At 39.7% G+C, this 17,793-nt stretch overlaps 1 protein-coding gene across 1 annotated transcript in view; it reads left to right on the forward strand.

Moving 5' to 3' along the window:
• AK5 (adenylate kinase 5) overlaps nucleotides 1-17,793 on the forward strand; it is a 137,519-nt gene that overhangs the window by 112,180 nt on the left and 7,546 nt on the right. The window contains exons 11-13 of the mRNA XM_072419503.1: nucleotides 9,568-9,731; nucleotides 13,005-13,121; nucleotides 15,734-15,925. Of these exons, the coding sequence (XP_072275604.1) occupies nucleotides 9,568-9,731; nucleotides 13,005-13,121; nucleotides 15,734-15,925 (473 nt within the window). The remainder of the gene's footprint in view (nucleotides 1-9,567; nucleotides 9,732-13,004; nucleotides 13,122-15,733; nucleotides 15,926-17,793) is intronic.

Consider the following 17,793-nt stretch of genomic DNA (forward strand, 5'->3'; position numbering starts at 1 on the left):
CAGAATTCACCCAACATCTGTTTTTCCATAGGAAAGTGTTTTTTTGTACCATTTGGATAAAATAATGTACAGACGAATGCCAAACTATTTGATAGGAGAGTCTACAATAAATTATTTAATGACACTCAAATACCCAATGTGTTGGGGGTCCAAAATTCCCCTTATTACAGAAAATGCCCAAATTGTAAACATTAGTAAAGCATCAGAATTTTTCTTCATGCTCAGGGAAGATGGTGGTTGCTGCATTGATATTTGCCCACATGGAAGTAATCCTTATGGCTTTTTTGTCATATTTTGCCTTATTAGTCATTATTATTATAGGCAAGCCAATTTTACCCACTACACAAAAGATGGAATAAGCACCAGTGTGCATTGCAGATTTGATAGCCATTGAACTTGGCAAAATTTTGATTTTAAAAAGCACCCTGATTATTTGGGACTTTTGAGGCACATGCATTGGATAAATATACCATTTGGTTACAAAAAAAGAAAAAATATATACTTTATTACATAATCAACAATACATAAATAGTAAAACCATACATATATTTGATTAATCCTAAACCAAGTTGCTATATACATACAATACATATACATACAAAGTTCCTACTTCGTCTCAATAAACATCAACGCATTTTGCGGAAGCTATATGTCCGCTTCTTCAGGATACAAATGAGACCTAAATTATAATACATAATTCTTATTAACAATTCCAAAAAACAATAAATCAAAAGTAACTATCAATATGTTTCATCAAAAATAAAATTTGCGCCGAACAGAACGGAGAACATTGGAAACAACATCCAAGCAGCAAACAAACTGCTATTCCATATGTTTGTAGGTTGCCTCCAAATCGGGCAACCAAATGCCTAAAACGTTAATGAACGAATAACAGCTTAGGGCACTTTCTTATTTTAAGTTTGTATAAATATCAAATAGATATTTTAAGTTTGTATATATATCAACAATTATGTTAACCTTAGGTAGGAAGATGATCATGATGGTATTTCTATTCCAAGCAGTAACCTGAACTTATCCTACAGATTGTAGCATCCTTATTACATTGGAAAGAGGGGGTGGCTACAATATAGAAATTAAATCCACTCCGAAAGTTATCATGTAACTTGACATCACTTAAAGCAAAAGTAAACCCAAAACTAACCCAAACAAAAAAAAAATCACACTTACCTTCAATCCCACAGATCAGTCTATCCGTTAGGAGGTTTCTTCCCCGCGCCCAGGGAATATTTGGTTTTAAATTGGGAGAATCCTGCCCGATAATGCACAGCAAATAGAATCTGAAATGCAAATTTGCCTTTGTTTGCACCCTACAAATGTTTTATAAATATCCCGTTATAAATTTTAAACTGATGTTTTATATGTTTGTTTTACACTTGCATAACATTTTTTTTTACAAATTAACATTTAAGCAGGGTGAGCCAACACAGAAATAAAAATACAATAAACTGAATATCTTTTAACATTTTTACCTTTCCTGGGTGTTTAAATACAGCAGTGGTTTCTTTTGTTTTTATTATTATTCTCTTTTTTTCATTTTTTGTCGTTTTTGTTTTATATCAAACTTTGCATTCACATTTTTAGGTCAGTTCACATTGTGGTGCTGAATAATGTATGTTCTGTGAAGATTGCTTTCCGTCTATTGCAGTTTCAAGTCCAAAGAAAAAATAACCTATATTTCAGGTATCAGATCTGTAGGCAGATGGCACACAGGGGAAATGAGCTTAAGAGATCATTGTTATAATATTTTATGGTGCCGAGACAGGATTAGTCTACTGACCGCTGAAGGGAGGGTAAGGGAAACTTAGCACTTTTTAAAGTCATACATAGGTGATAAAAATGTATAAGTGTAGATTTCACTACACATAATGCCTGAATGTGTCTTTTTTTCTTTTTTATTAGAACAGCATGCCCGAAGTATGTATACTTACCCCACCCTAGAATAACATATTGTGCCTGATTTATTAAAGTTCTCCAAGACTGGAGAAGATAGACCATCATGGGAGAACCTGGGTAATCCAACAAACTTGAAAATGATTTCTTAAAAGTCAAATGGGCAAATTGGCAAATATTTGGCAAATGTTTTCAAGCTTGGCCAGATACATCCCAGCTTTGCTGAATCCGACAGGTTTTCTTATGATAATCTATCTTCTCTGGCCTTGGAGAGCTTTAATAAATCAGGCCCATTGTATGAATCTCTTGCTAAAGGCCATGCATTTAGGCAGGTATCATTTAAGGACTGAAAACGTTGGACCTTTTTTTATTTTTGCTAGTGCTTGTCCAAGCTTAAAGCCCATCTACATGCAAAAACTTCACCACTTGCACCAACCACCTGCCTATACACCTTCATGTTTTAGAAAAAAGTCCACCATCATGTGATCCTTCTCAATGCCTCCTCTTGGAGAGGTGATTAGTGATCCACCACTGGAGTCCTGGCCCACAGTCTTGTTGCCACCTCTTAATGGAGGACCCCCCCCCAAAGGACCTCTTTGTCAGCCAATGGGAATTGTTGATGCAAGTAGAAATATGAGCTCTAGGAAAAGGACCTTACTACACTACAATGCAGAAGAAAGGGGATTTTTGTTATATATCCCTTGCCCCGAAATAAATTTACAGATTTTGGCTTGAGCTGGGCTGGGCTCGGTTGGTAAGTCATCAAGCCTGATCACTGTAACATAGAGGCATAGAGTGAGACTCTTGAGCTCAATGTAAGGTCATGCCAAATTGTTTTTTTTACTTATACAATGGCTCCACTGGAGCTGGGGAGAAAATTTGGGTTTGTTATAAGCAAAGATAGGTGGAGGGTATTAGGGAGCATTTAGGGGAAGCGCTTTAGCCTTACATGAGCAAAGATTGCGTTCATTTTACAATAATGATACACATTCTGCTTTAAGAACACATTGCATGGCTTGACCTGTCACATAATTCTTAGACTCTCCAGACAGGCTGATAAAGTAAATTAAATAAGAAATAATTTAACACAGTACTAATCGTCCATAATGCAGATATTAATCATTGAAAGTATTTTCCAGTGACTGCATCTGATAATTAGATTTTTTATGAAAACATCAATATATGCAATTACATTTCTTTTTGGTTGTCAAACTTTTTTTTATGAATTTATGGAGGAAAGTGGTGATTTTTATGATAAATCATACTGGTAAGATTAATATATTTGAATGGTAACTGGGCTCCACCATCCAGCTGTTAAGTTGCACCCCATTCCTTCTGAAGATCCCCTGTGTGTATTTCATGTATTTTTTTTATACTTACTTTTTTGGAAGTCGTTTGTCACATGACACGTTGTACTTTGCTTTATGTCTGCCGTACTGTATGCTTCAAACTCTCAACCAGACTAGGAACAATGATTGGCTGACTGGAGGTTTCTATATGTGGGATTTACTAATCACCTAATCTTTTTCAAAATTTATATTTTCCTTTGTGGTAGTGTTTATATTTCTTTAATGCTGTAGTTCGTTGCTGCCGATATGGCACCATAGCTGCATCTGCCATAATTATACCAGCTCATGTAGATGGGGTAAGTCCCAAAGCTCAGCCTGACCACCCTAGTCAACAAATCTTCAAATACAGGGAAAGCAGTAAAGAAAATGGCAGCAGCTCCGGACCTGGAAAGCACTCCATGGCTCTGGTTGGGGTTGGCTTTTAGGTCAGTTGGATGATGGCCATCCAGATAGTTGCTCTCACATTAATGCAGAACATCAATGAGGGAATATAATAGGCTAATTTTTTAGAGAGCAGTGATGACAAAAAGACTTATATCCTACATGGACACTAGCAAAATACTGAGGCATGTTGCGGTAGGCAGCAGTATGACCCAAATATTAGGGACCTCCCCTATCCATCAATGGATAAAAAAACTCTCTTCAGCCCTTATCGTTCTATTATTGAACATAACTGCACATGTCCAAAGGTAGCCGGAAGATTGGACCTTGTAAGACCACTCTAGCTTCTTGTTCCACTATGTATAAATGGATCACACAGACCAACATCTCAAGGATCGAGCTCCACTCCCCCAAAACACATCCTACCATGAGAGCTTTAAGGGCTTTCTGATATCACGCACAAATATCAAGTAAGGCTTCCACCTGGTCTCTCATTCGTAAATTCTACCAGGTTGATGCTACAGCCTCTGGTGATGCCTCTTCAGGTGTAAGGTCCTTCAGGGAGCTCATTAAGACACAGGCAGTTCCTAATTTTTTTTTCTATTTGCCATTGTTTGGTGTGTTTCCCACCCTTCTAATTGGACCTAAACTTAAAAACCAAAAGTAACCAGGTGGTAGTGCTGAGAAAAGAGATATGCATTGTGGTGGCTTTTTGTTTGAGCTCCACATTGTATGGCACATGCGCTGTGTAGTTTAGGGCTAGGCTCCGCGTCAAGTTGAGCAACATACGGAACCAGCCACCAGAGACAACGTAAGTCCTGCGTATACACAGAAGTTACATAGTCGGTGGCCATCCAATACCCAGAGAGGATCACCATGCATTTGAAAGTCCACTATGGAGAAAATGGCTGCTTCCTCTGACGTGATGACAAGTCCAAGGCTGTAGGGTGGCTGCATACAGGTAATACTTGCAGGTTATGGCAGAAACTTACCAACGTGTACAGTTTTACTTTAAAGACCTCTTGTATCCCTAAATAGACAAGAAAGGGGGCCTCATCCCTCTGCATTAATATCATGCTTTCAGTAATGCTGTGCTGCAAAACTGAGAGCCGCCAATAGTAGGAGAGGCTGGCCTACATTTTTTGTTTGTCCATTGCTCCTGTAGGCATCCGTAAGGCAAAGGACTACCTGTGTCCCTCAATGGCCTCCAGAATTTGTAGATACACCCAGAGATCACAATATTATACCCCTACCAAGCTAATAAATACCACATAGAGCACACAACATCTAAAGCATACCTAACCTCAGAATATTCACTTTACATAAAAGGGTAGACAACCCTTTTATTTAAAGTAAAAATTTTGTTTGTTAGTAAATTTATTTTAAGTGCAACACCCTTATTTGTTTTTTTTTCAAAAAAGGCGATTAAAAATGAATAGGCGTGCAGAGCCTCTCAGGATACCTACCTCACGCATCCTGGGAAGCTCCTAGCTGCTCCTTCTGCGCATGCACGAGCATCTCGGGCAAGCGCAGAACAGACCCTTTCATCGATAGGGTCGATGCGCATTGAGATTGGCAAGTTTTTTCCCAATCTACGTCACCCGATCTTGAGCCTGCACAGTGTGAGATTGGGTGACGTAGGAAGAAGAAACAGGAAGAAGAGTGGAGAAGATGGTGGCGCCTGGCGTTCCCTCTGTGCCAGGCCAAAGACGGATTCCAGAATGACGCGGGACCAAATGGAAGTAACAGACTGGTCTGTGGATTGAAGGTAAGTGATTTTATTGTTTTGGGTTGGATTTGTGTTTACTTCCGCTTTAAACCTAACTATTCATACATGTTCTCCATACAAATATCCCAGTGAAATCCCGGATTATTGGAGATAAAAGTTATGGGTACAATGACTGGGGTAGACGGTTCTCTTGAAACTATAATTACACTCCTGTGCCATGCTAAATGAGTCACATAATTCCAGAGATAGTGTGAGGTGGAGACGGCGATTAAACACTGCGTACAAAACAATAGCATTTTTTTTTTCCTGTGATTTTCTGCCAACTCAATAATTATACTCCTGTACACAGAACACAACACGGATGACCCCGTTATTTGAATGTTATGTTTAGTTTTGACAACCTAACTACAGGTGTACAGAATAGTATTATAATCTGAAAGCTACAGTAACAGGGAGTCTTGTCATGTCTGTTTGCATCATTGATAATTATGAGCCGCAGAACTGAGTGATGAATGCAGCCGAAATGTAAAAGGAATCATATGAGCTTAATGACAGCGGTGTTGGCATGAATGTATATATGTTACCTGCTATCTGTGCACCATAATAATGAAATGTGAAGAAGCAATTTCCTTTTGGAGCCTCTGGCACGATGAAAGGGAAAATCTAATTGCCATAAGCGAGAGGAACAAAATGGCACTGACAGTTAATTCCAATGGCCAATCAATGGGAACCTAAATCAATGGGGCTGCATCATGTTCTGGATATAGCTTCAATATTTACTATGAACTAAACATATATATCTTTCAAATATCTTATTTTTTTAGCTTTGTAAATTCAAAAATTTGCTTATGAACATTTTGTATTTTCACATAAATCTGCACGTGGAACTCTGGAGAAGGATAATGTAATCATATTTATATCTGGCATCCCCTAGGTCTAACCCTTGCAGAACAATGAAGAACTCAATGTTTTCTTTCCCTAGCATTCAGCTTTATTGGAATACTTACAGGTCTTGTTCCTCCTCCAGACTGTAACTGGACAGTAAAATGAGTAGCAGCAAACCAATATGATCTTTATACTTGATTCCATTCTGACTATACCCTCTCCCTATTCGCATTTTCCTTGTTAGCACATGAGCACTGGTTTGAGCAAATGGCTTCATATGGGCTCTGATTGCAGGGAACTAAGCCAAATTCAAATAAAATCACTATATTACAATATGATTATAGAGCTGCATGGATGTGCATCTTTTCTATCTACCTGAGCTAAGCTTTAAAAGGGTTCTTCTGTACTTCTCGATGGCTTGTAGAAGGATTTTTTTATTCCCCCTTAATATACCCCATCTCAAAGCTGCCTTTCCAAAGATTTAAATTGTCTCTCCTCCATGTACTTGCCAGCGTTCATTTATCACATTCATCATTTGGTCTTTCTGTAAAATAGTTATCTGCTGCTGATGTTCCTAATTGTAGCTTACCATGAAATTTTCATGAACACACCAACACTTGAACAGAGATGTTGTTAAGCAAAGTGCAACTATCAGATTAACCAGCCTGGGGGAAGAATTTATTATTAGAGTTGCTTCTGGAATGTGCTGCAAGAGAGCTGCGACTGTGCAGTCATCAGTGCTGACAATGGAAGTGTACAGCTCATATCAGCAGACTGATATGTACACTAAATGATACAAGGTGAATAAATGAACATGTTGTATTTTCCATCTCTTAAAGTAGACCTGGTCAGCAAAATCTCATGTAGTCTAAACCAGTCATTTCAAGTCTCTTGTACACTAAAGCTAACCTTCTAGATCAGAGGTCAGCCAACTCCAGCCTTTAGGCCAGATACAGGCCAGCCAGTAGTCGGTCCTAGCCTAACGCCCCCCTGGTTGATCCTGCTCCATGTATACCTTATATTGTTCTGAGTTGTTTGGTATCCATTGAGAAGACACATTGCTGTATATGTGCATAGACAATCTGGAGCAGCCATTGTCAACCAGGCATTCATCAAACCCCAAGGGGGCCAATACCACTTGGCTGCATGACACCAATGATCTTTTTAGCTGTTTGTAAGTTTGGATGTTCTTACAAAATATTATTCCCACAAACCCCCATTGATTTTAGTAGGGTTTCCCAAGACCTGAAATTATTCAAGGGCTCCATGTGGGTAAAAGAATTAGAAGTCTGACTTCCCACTTCTGATATGCTATCATTAATACTAACTTAATAATAATACTACACTCATTTTAATAATAACCTTTTATTGGGCACCTCCCATCATTTTTAGTTAATTCTTTACAAAGTCATTCTACTTTACAGAACATTAACATTTACAACCACAACACTTTCAGCTACTGTACATTGAAGTATAACTGGTTCCTGCAATGAATTGTTTTAGAAAGAGGTCAGCAATGGCAACCCCATTGTTTCCATTAAGATTAGTTGACGTTATTACATTACACTCACCTCCGCAATATTTTCAAACAATTAGACAAAAATGTTTATCAAAAAGATTTTATTTTTATTTGTATTTACGACTGTTATCGGAGCAGAATCTTGATCGAAAACTGACCAGGCTCTTTTAAGGGTGTAATTATAAAGCAATGAATCTGACATTCACTGAAATGAAACACATGGACTTGGAGGATTCTCCATCACAGAATGGTGAATTTAAGATTCACTGCTTTATAAATAGATCCCCCAGTGTTAGTTCGTATTTAAAGCGCGCCTAAACTCAGACAGTTCGCTTTACATAAAGGGGGAAACAACCCTTTTATGTTAAGTAAAAATTCTGTTTGTTTTTTTTTAAATGCAAAACCCCTAATTCTCAACTGCCTAGGTGGTTGAGAATGAATGGGAGCGCAAAGCCTCCCAGGATACCTACGTTACGCATCTTAGGCTCTTGGGTGCATCTCGGGCATGCGCAGAAGGAGCCTTTTTTTAAAAAAGGGAAACAAATTTTTTTCAACCTACGTCACCCGATCTCACACCTAAGTCGGGCGCCATAGTAGGTAGAGCGCTAAAGAAGAGATAAAGATGGTGGCGCCCAGTGCACCGGCTTGGAGACGGATGCCAGGACAACGCGGGACCCGATGGAAGACACCTCCGGACCGATCGACTGCGCTGTGGGAATTTTTTTTTTTTTGTTTTGACCATTTTTCAGTTTAGTGGTGAAGTGTCTGGCAGCACGCATACTACAAATGGAATGGTACAGAGAAATAATGAATACAATCAAAATACCAAACAAGTGGATTGTGTATTGCATACATGTAGTCGATCGCAAAGAATAATTTTAATCATAATCGAAATATCAATTAAAAGTAACATTGAGAGGAAATGCAAAGTGAACATTTAGTGCTAGGCAGAGGCTGATTGAGGATTCATGGAGTTGCAGAGCGCCATCTAGTGGGAACTTTACAAATCTCTGTTTAATAAAAAAAAAATGTGCAAGAGCAATTGTTTGATAATGTGTAAGTCCATGTGATAATAATTTATTCATACATTAAAAATATGCTATACTTTTATTCTTTATGCAGTTACAAAACACATTTCTATCTCACTGTGCCCAAAAGCCTTCAAAGCATAACTATACTTATATGCAATCAGGCAGGTTTAATATTACAGAAGAGACAGGTGAGTTACATCACCTCGGCCAATCAAGATCGGAACCTGGGACAGGAGAAGAAAAAATATTCCTTTTGCAATAAAGCCCCTGTCTGATCACAATTTGATAAAGTGATGGTTTATTTTTGCTTTAACGCTCAACTCCAGCCTTTCCTTCTCTTTTACACTGCTGTACAGATTTTTCTTCTGCACTAAAATTGCTTGGTGGACACTGTGACATTCTCATGCACTATGATGAAATTGATCTTCAAAATCAAGAAAGGGAGACATTGCAATCACAACCTCTCCCCTCCCTTTTATTGTCTCTGGTGAATTGCCATCAATCTAATGTAAACAAATAGCAGGTGCCTCAAACTGTTATGAACCACCCGGAATGTACTTTAAAGTGTCCATTGTGATTTCTGAGTGTGAATTACTCCACAGTACATGCAGCTGAAGAGGTCAGGGGGGGCTCAGTGTAATGCTATTGCTATGAATTTTATGTAGGTGCTGTAATGACCATAGTGTGTTCTATAATTGAATAATAGCTAAATAGTGATCTGAGGCGTGTATATGTAATGCTTTGTAATCTTTTGTATGACAGGTGGCCCAGGATCCGGTAAAGGGATTCAGTGTGAAAAATTAACACAGAAATATGGCTTCACCTACTTGTCTGTAGGCGATCTTCTGCAGAGTGACCTGGCTACACCATCAGAGAGAAGTAAACTCATAAAGGATCTCATGGAACATGGGGATCCAATGCCAATGGTGAGTGTGATTTAGAGAATTGCTCCCTCGACAGCCTAATAAATCTCCCTGCATTAAAATACATTCAGCAAACTTATCCCAAGCCTAATACAGCAGCTTGTATCTTCGTGTGTATTGCTTAGTGTGCTGTCATCTGTTTCATGTGTGTGTGCCCACCACTTCCTGAAATTTATACAGCTCTGCCACACAACACAGCCCTGTCCAGCAGGGGAGGAGACATGAAGTTTTCTCTGCTGCAACAACACTTACAGGTCCCTCCCTATGCCTGAATAGCAAAGTGTCACTCTGCTCTTTCCTACTCCATCAGCATATCCCATGCACTGCTTCAAAAAATGATTAGCCCCTTGTGCTGCTTTTTCTTTTGCCATCCTGAGCTCGGCTATACAGAGATTGCAATCTGCTGATAGCAACTGCTACTTCTGGAACTAAACTCAGAATATATAAAAAGTTACCATGAGGTTAGAATTTTTGAGACAAGATACATGCAAAGTATCAGTGACATTATTCACTATGCACTGACATGGCTCTGTTGCTGGCACTGCAAAGTATAGACCTAGATGCCAGGGACAATGTAACTTCTACACACATACAGGAGTTACATAATCAGTGGGCACCCAATGACAAAAAAGGTTCACAGTGAACCCAAAAAAGTTGGCAAAAAGCAAGGAGCTTTAGGGGATTCAGCAGTGGCAGGTTAGTGGACCTCTCATTGCTGTAGCGTGCTTTAGATAAATGTAAGTGTGCACTATAATTGGAAAGCATTAATATACAGTATTTATATTGCGCCAACATTTTACGCAGCGCTGTACAAAGTTCATAGTCAAATCACTAACTGTCCCTCAATAGGGCTCACAATCTAACGTCCCTACCATAGTCATATGTCATTAACACGTGCATGTTTTTGGAATGTGGGAGAAAATTGGAGTACCCGGGGGAAACCCATGCAGACACGGGGAGAATCTGCAAACACCATGCAGATAGTGTCCTGGCCGAGATTCGAACCTGGGACCCAGCGCTGCAAAAGCCAGAGCAACTAACCACTGAGCCACCGTGCTTCCAAGCATGCTAGACATACTTGCCGGTTTTGGAAAAGCCCACTCATACCAATGAGAGTCTAGTTCTGCTTGCCTATAAAAATATATAATGAATGATGTGTTATCATAACAAATTGTATTATTTTGTGACTTTTCTATCTGTCTGGAGTTCAGCTTTAATAACAGGTATTCTTCAAAAAGAAAAAAAAACAATCCCATGCAACATAATAAACTAATCTGCTAAAGCTGTCCAGCAAACAATACAGCCATGCAGGAAAATCAGCAGAGTACACTCAAGTTTTAACAATTTGGGTTCTATGTGATCTCTGGCAGTGTTCACCCCACTCCTCACCTGGTCATTGGGAATGCACTTATTTGCATTGTCTCTCACATTCAAAATGTCAAAGCAATTTGGATCTAATACAGTGCTTATTGACCCTTTTTTTAATATGGGTAACCCTTAAATTAACTTTCTGGTCTTTGGGGAACCCCTTCTATGATTACTATTTCCGCAGCTCACAGTAATGTGGCGATCAGTGGGAAGAATGCCTCTTACATTGCTGGCCATTGGGAAGAATATCACCTTTACAGATAGCCAAAAAGATCATTGGTGTCACTTAAACTGACCTGAGAGGCTCAAACTGCTCAAGGAACCCCCAGCAACCTCTGGAGGAACCCTGGATGAGAAACACTGATCTAACATGTGGCTGAGGAACCACTTACATCTGACAGCTTCGTAGTTTACAAAATCAAAATCAAGTTGTTAAGCAAGAGTTGGCAGCATATTTTTCTTTTTTTTTCACAGATTCCTTTTAATTTCATCCCTGTACTCCATGTTTATCAGCAGCTCCATCTGTCAGTTTTCCTGCATTGAAAACATTTAGGACGAGAGATGTAGCCATGTGTAAAAAAGGCCGGTGACACCTTGTAGATAAACCCTTCTAACAGGAGAGGAATCTGCTAATAAAATGATTATGACACAAGGAACGCTCTTCTGGGGAACGAATAAAAAAAGAAAAGATGATTATCCATTCTTGGCTTTAATGTCTGGGCTGTGGGAGACATAAAATACATTAATAAGATGACTTTGTAATGGAGGGTTATGCAGATAAAACATCGCTCCCACCACAAATGTTTCCTGGCGGATAAGAGTCAGCGCTTTTTATAAATTCCTGCTTTGTAGATCCAGCTGGTGAAATTACACTTAGGCCTCTACATGTCCTTGTCAACCAACAAAAGACATTATCACATGCAAATGAAAGATTTCTTAAAGCACCTTTGTAATGACAAATGTTCTGCAGGCATTAAAGGAAATTGGTCAGGGTAAAGCAGATGGATGACTTTAATGCACTGCTATTGACACATTTATTTACATTTCACTGTCATTGCTGCAATCCAGCCATTGAGAGCCATAGCAAGCTATAAGATGTTGGAGAGTCATATAGAGCTATGGACTCCCGTGTGACAGTGCCAAATGCTGCACATGGCTCATATTCTTCCCCATACCCCAAGGTACCAAGTATTTCTTACACCTCAGATTTTTTAGTTGTTATTGCACATATTAGATGACTTACCAAAGTCACCCAGTGGTAGAGTTTTTTTGGGCAGAATAGACATGCCAAGATTATTTTGCCAAATAAAAATTTCCTTGCTGCAGTTGGCTTTTTGTTTTCTCGCTACTGAATGACGCATGCATCATTCTGTGCGAAGCTCCGCTGCTTTCCCAGCCAAGAATAGACCTATATGCCGAGTAACTCCTGTGCACGTGCAGAAGTTATAACATCAGTGGCCAAAGAGAATCATGGTGGAAATGGAAATGGCAAAGATGGCAACTTCAGAAGGTGCATCAAGGACAGAATCCTAGATCTGCCATTGTTGCAGGACGCAAGAAAAAAGTGTGCCGTAATCGGTTAGTAGCTATGCAATAATGGCAAAAGCTCCCCTGCCCTAACAACTATAGTTCTTCCCTATCTATTCCCTAGAACAACCTATTAACCTGATAGTAGATTGAAGCTCAAAGCAGAATTTAAACCCCACATTTACTGATAGGTTGAGTATTCATCTTCTTCCCTTGCAAAGCACTTTATATTGGGCCCCAATGGGCCCCCCAAATATCCACTAGGCCCTTGGCTGCTACCTGTCTGTAGGCCTATTTGCTTCCCATGACATACTGTATGTAGTTATTTAACTGTATTTGTAATTATAACATAAATATATATATATATGTGCTCTAATACAGGACATCATCCTGGACCTTGTGAAGGACGCTATCAACTCATCACTTGGGACCAGCAAAGGATTTCTTTTGGATAGCTTCCCCTGTGAAATCAGGCAAGCTGAAGAGTTTGAATGCAAGGTGAGCTTTTCTGCTTTGTTTATAGGGAAATCTAATCACCAGCCAGGTGGAGGAATTGGTAGGGCACCTTATGTCTACAACACCCACAAAATACATGGAGTATGCACGCTGGCTGGGGATGGTTTGAGTGGTAATCGGATAGCATGTTACTCATTTTTGCTTGTCTTTTTCTTTTTTTTATGCCAACAATATTTATAATAAAAAAAAGGAATCTTTTTTGTGTATAGTGGCAATCAGTGATTGATTGCAGTTCTGTGTTTACCTTGAAGATCCAAAGCTCCATTTACTTTACTTACCTATCCCTACATTTTCTAGTCAGTCGCCCTTTTTAAAGTGATGATGAGTGGGGATAAGCTTGCATGGCACCACCTTTCCAAAGTGATGATCCCAGCACAAATGGCCAGGGCCATTAAAACAAACCCACTGGATGCTCAACTTTTACCCAGAGGAATGCATAATTTTTTTTTTGTAGGGTACGTGACCTCCCCTACTGCCGTGGTAAGGACTGAAGGGGAAACTCCAGGGACACTTGGCTCACATATCCCAGAGGGGCTGTGGGCTGCTTCATCTGAGCATGCATCATCAAGGGGCTTTCCTCTAATGTCCTCGATCTCACGCATGCACAGTCAGATCGAATCGGTTTTTTTACATTTGAAGGAAGACATGTCAGCCAATTTCTTGTAGTGCTAGTTTGGGTGATTTTATGAAAAATCCCGAACGGAAGTGAGAAGAGAACACAACGCAGGACTCGCTGAGCTAACTTACCTTGAAAGGTTGGCTTTAAAAAGTATATTCTCAGTTTTGAATTTGAGAAAGAATATGCTTTTTAACATTATTTAACTTGGGATATGTTCCCACAGCGTATTAGCAATTTTGTTGCTTTATGATTAACTTGTGAACTTGCTGAGTAAAATTTGGTAAAAATGGTGAAAATAGGCCTTATTGTTGGGGTCATTTTTCCCAGCGGACTGTAACCCCCCCACCATTCCCTAGCCCTGAGTTTTGTAGTTTCCAGGACACTCTGGTCGATGTCTGAAGGTATGGACAGCCTGCTCTAGTTTCTTGCTTTCATTAATATTTAGTTAGCATGGGTTACATCGACACACATTAAAATTATTTATTTATTGGACATAAAAAGGTCAACTACTTTCCCTTGGAAGCAGCTTTGCTCCCTGGTGTGCAGTTCCCTTTAAAATCCAAATTTTGAAGAAGTTTGACTTTTTCCATGCACGGATGTAATCCGCAGAGGCCGTACAAGATTAAACAGAGCAGATGGCACCACTGATGGGTGATGAATCTTCGGTGACCTTTAATCAAACTCTATTTTTCTTCTGTTGTCTCTCTCTTGACTTGCTTTGTTCCAACAGGCCATGGTGGTCACGACTTGTAGACAGGCAGCATAAGTTCCTGTTCCAGTTAGCTTGCCAGCCAAATGAAATGAGAAATATCTTTCACAGAGGAATAGACAGGTTTTGTTCCACCTGCAGTTGATGGCGCATGGTGATCGCCAAGGACTCAGAGATGTGCTTATCACACACCAGGAGCCTCAGAAAGCTCCAATATCTTGGACGGATTAGCTGAAATCCTGTTGAGATCCTCTGAGCTGCTCCACTCTGATGGAACCAGCCGTCATTTGTTCTTTATCTAGAAAACCTGCAGAATTCAGCTGCAGCCAAATTTTTGTGTATTTCATTTTGAAAAAAAGGGAGGAATGATTAGAACCTTTGTCAAGGATTTATGGCCACCTGGAAGATTTTCAATAATGTTCTGTTACTTCTGAAAAGTTGGCTGGTAAATACAGTCTACCAGATGGTGCTTCTAATATGGCATTCTAGCATCCAGTATTACTAAAACAATCACATGACATAGGGGTGGAGCTTCACCAAAGGATGTCACCTTTCAAGTTGGTTTGGACTTTTTCACTTTTTGAAAGATACTTCTGTTGCTCTTACTATATTATAATAAGAGCAGAATGGGCAGATGCCTGGGGAACTAGACACCAAAGGGTCCATGGGCAGGGCAAAAAAGTTCTGCACTTCATTGTTATGCATTGTAAGTCCATTTCATCCTTACAAGTCTTTAGGCTAGGTGCAAAATCAAAATGATCAGAGCAGGCTTTTGGTTTACTCACTTGATATTCATAAGATACTCCTCTTGCATCCAGTTCCCTCCAGCTAGGAACTCAGGTCTTCATGAAACGAGCAGTTGTTATACCCCAGATACATCTTGGCATCTCCTGGGAATATTTGCATGTAAGGCCTTTTTCATAATGGTGATTGCAAATCGCAGCTGTCAACCACTACCAGCCATCCCTCTACTACTATGCTGTCATCTACAGAGGATGCCAACCGCTTTGTCATATGGTTAAATGTGGTTGAGGTTGAGTTTTTCCTCTAAAAAAAGCAAAACAACAATGGGGCCAGAAGCTACTTTTTGCTTTGCAGGAACTGAATCTCAATCTACCTTAACCAAGCCGCATGTAAATGCATGCTTAGAATTGTCCCAATTCCCTTGTCTTCCTATGAAGATTTTGGAAAATCTAATGCATAATACAGGAGGTAATACTGTGTAAAAAGAATGACCAATAATATAATGGTCTCTTTTATTGACAGCTTAGAAAACCTGACGCTGTGCTATACTTGGACTGTTCTGCTGATACTATGACGACGCGACTTGCTGACAGGAGTAAGGTCGCCCATCGGAGCGACATCAGCACAGAAACTATCCAAAGGAGGCTTCGGATGTTCTACCAGGTGGCAGAGCCCATTTTGGCCTACTATGAATCAAAGTCTCTTCTATGTAAGGTAATGTAAAGACCACTTTCTGTGTTCCCATGTATGCTGTAACCCAAAGTAAACAATTAGAAAAGAGCTTTGTTTAGTCAAATCTAACAAGCTGGAAGGTGAATTTTCATTAGTTGTGGATTATTGCATGCATTTTTCTTCTGGGTTTTGTCCTGTTTGTGTGAATCAGTGAAGATAGAGAAATTGGTATCTGATTTGTAAGTGCCAGACACTCTCGCCACTCGCAATTCACTTGATCAGCATTATAATTGGACCTGTTGGATTCCAAGTACAATAGCAGTGGAGGAGTAAAGAAATAAAAAGGGGCTTCAAGTTGCATTTGCTTTAGCGAAAACAATTTATTTCCAATCAGTTACCATAAGAACATATACAATATACTAGTTGTAAATACCCTAATAACATCAGCCCTTTGTCATAATAGGTCCATACTCAAATAATAGAATATTGAATGCCGTGACTTTCAATCACAAGGACCTGACACGTTTCATAGATAATGCTTCCTCAGGGGAGGAGTTCAGCAGGTTTGGTGATTTACTGGCGTAGGACTAGTGTGTGTTAGAACGGACCTCCATAGAGCAAGTACTTCAATGGTAAACGCCATCTATTCTGCAGTTGTTCATGTAGAAGGACTATGAATTCAGGGTGCGCTTGTTTTTTCAGGTCACATTCCCGAAGTGTTAGAAAATTGCAACTTTTCTACATGTGCAGGTAGTACAATAGATAAGTGGGAGCTATCAGACCAGGAATGAGCAAACGGCCCTTTGGGCTTTTTAATCCAGCCCACTTTTACACATAATTGATATCAGTTCATACAAACACTCTCCAACCATCTGATACTGGCCCGGACCATCTGTCAAATTTTCAAACACATTGTGGCCCCTGAGCCAAAAAGTTTGCCCACCCCTGTGGAGTTTTTATTTTACTGATCCCGATATACATTCTGTGGTTAGAAAGTAGTAGTTTACCTAAGAGTTAGTAAATTGTACCTAAGTGCCCAATAAGCACTGTGCTCCATCACCTTGGAGAAGGGAAGGGGTCAGATTTTCTTTCACTCCCTGGATGCATTTAGCTATAATGAAGGTCATATGGATAGATATTAGCCGGCAGTGAAAAAATCTTTAAAATATTCATCTTCAGTGCAGTATATTTCATTGTCATAATGGATCCATTATTACTGGATCCTAAATATACTACATCTTTCGGAGACTCCAATGATGTGGTTTCCCTGGAGTAGTTTGTCGGTGCCCTTGAACATGGCCATAAAAAGGTGTTACTCTTTTACCAACCAGCTCTCCCAGTAAAGGATCACTCAACATTATGGAGCACCCATCAGGGGTGGACAACATCATCATAAAGTTTTAAGCTAGGAACCCAGGGCTACAGGAATCTACAAAAAATTTGCCACCAACCACGCCAAGCTGAAATAAATGTGTGATGCTGACCTTTAACTACAGTCATTAAGCAGCCAAGAGTATCTTTGGGCCAACAAGTTAAGTCTTTTCATTTAAATGTAAAAATGTCATATTTTCAAGAAGTACGAGTTTTATTAGTCCCAACAATGTCAATACTCTGGAGAGGGCCTCAGGTGAGCCATACAATGGACTGGAAAAATAGCAAACTACCTAATTAGCGTTTGTTATTTGCGAACCCGTCTGGAGAGCGGAGTGAATCTGCTTCCAAGATAAACAGCAGCCAGAGGCAATCGTGTTCAGCATCCTACATGCCTGTCCATCTGCCAGGTGTAGGTTTCCATTGTTGGAAATTTGGCCAGTCAGTCAAGTGTGCGCCTAGGTGGTGCAGCTGCTGGAAAGAAGTTATCATGGGGCCCTGAATAAGACTAGATATGATCCTTCGTCTCTTCCAGACCC

The sequence above is a fragment of the Pyxicephalus adspersus genome, chromosome 8, assembly GCF_032062135.1.
Source record: "Pyxicephalus adspersus chromosome 8, UCB_Pads_2.0, whole genome shotgun sequence".
In the NCBI taxonomy this organism is placed as follows: Eukaryota; Metazoa; Chordata; class Amphibia; order Anura; family Pyxicephalidae; genus Pyxicephalus; species Pyxicephalus adspersus.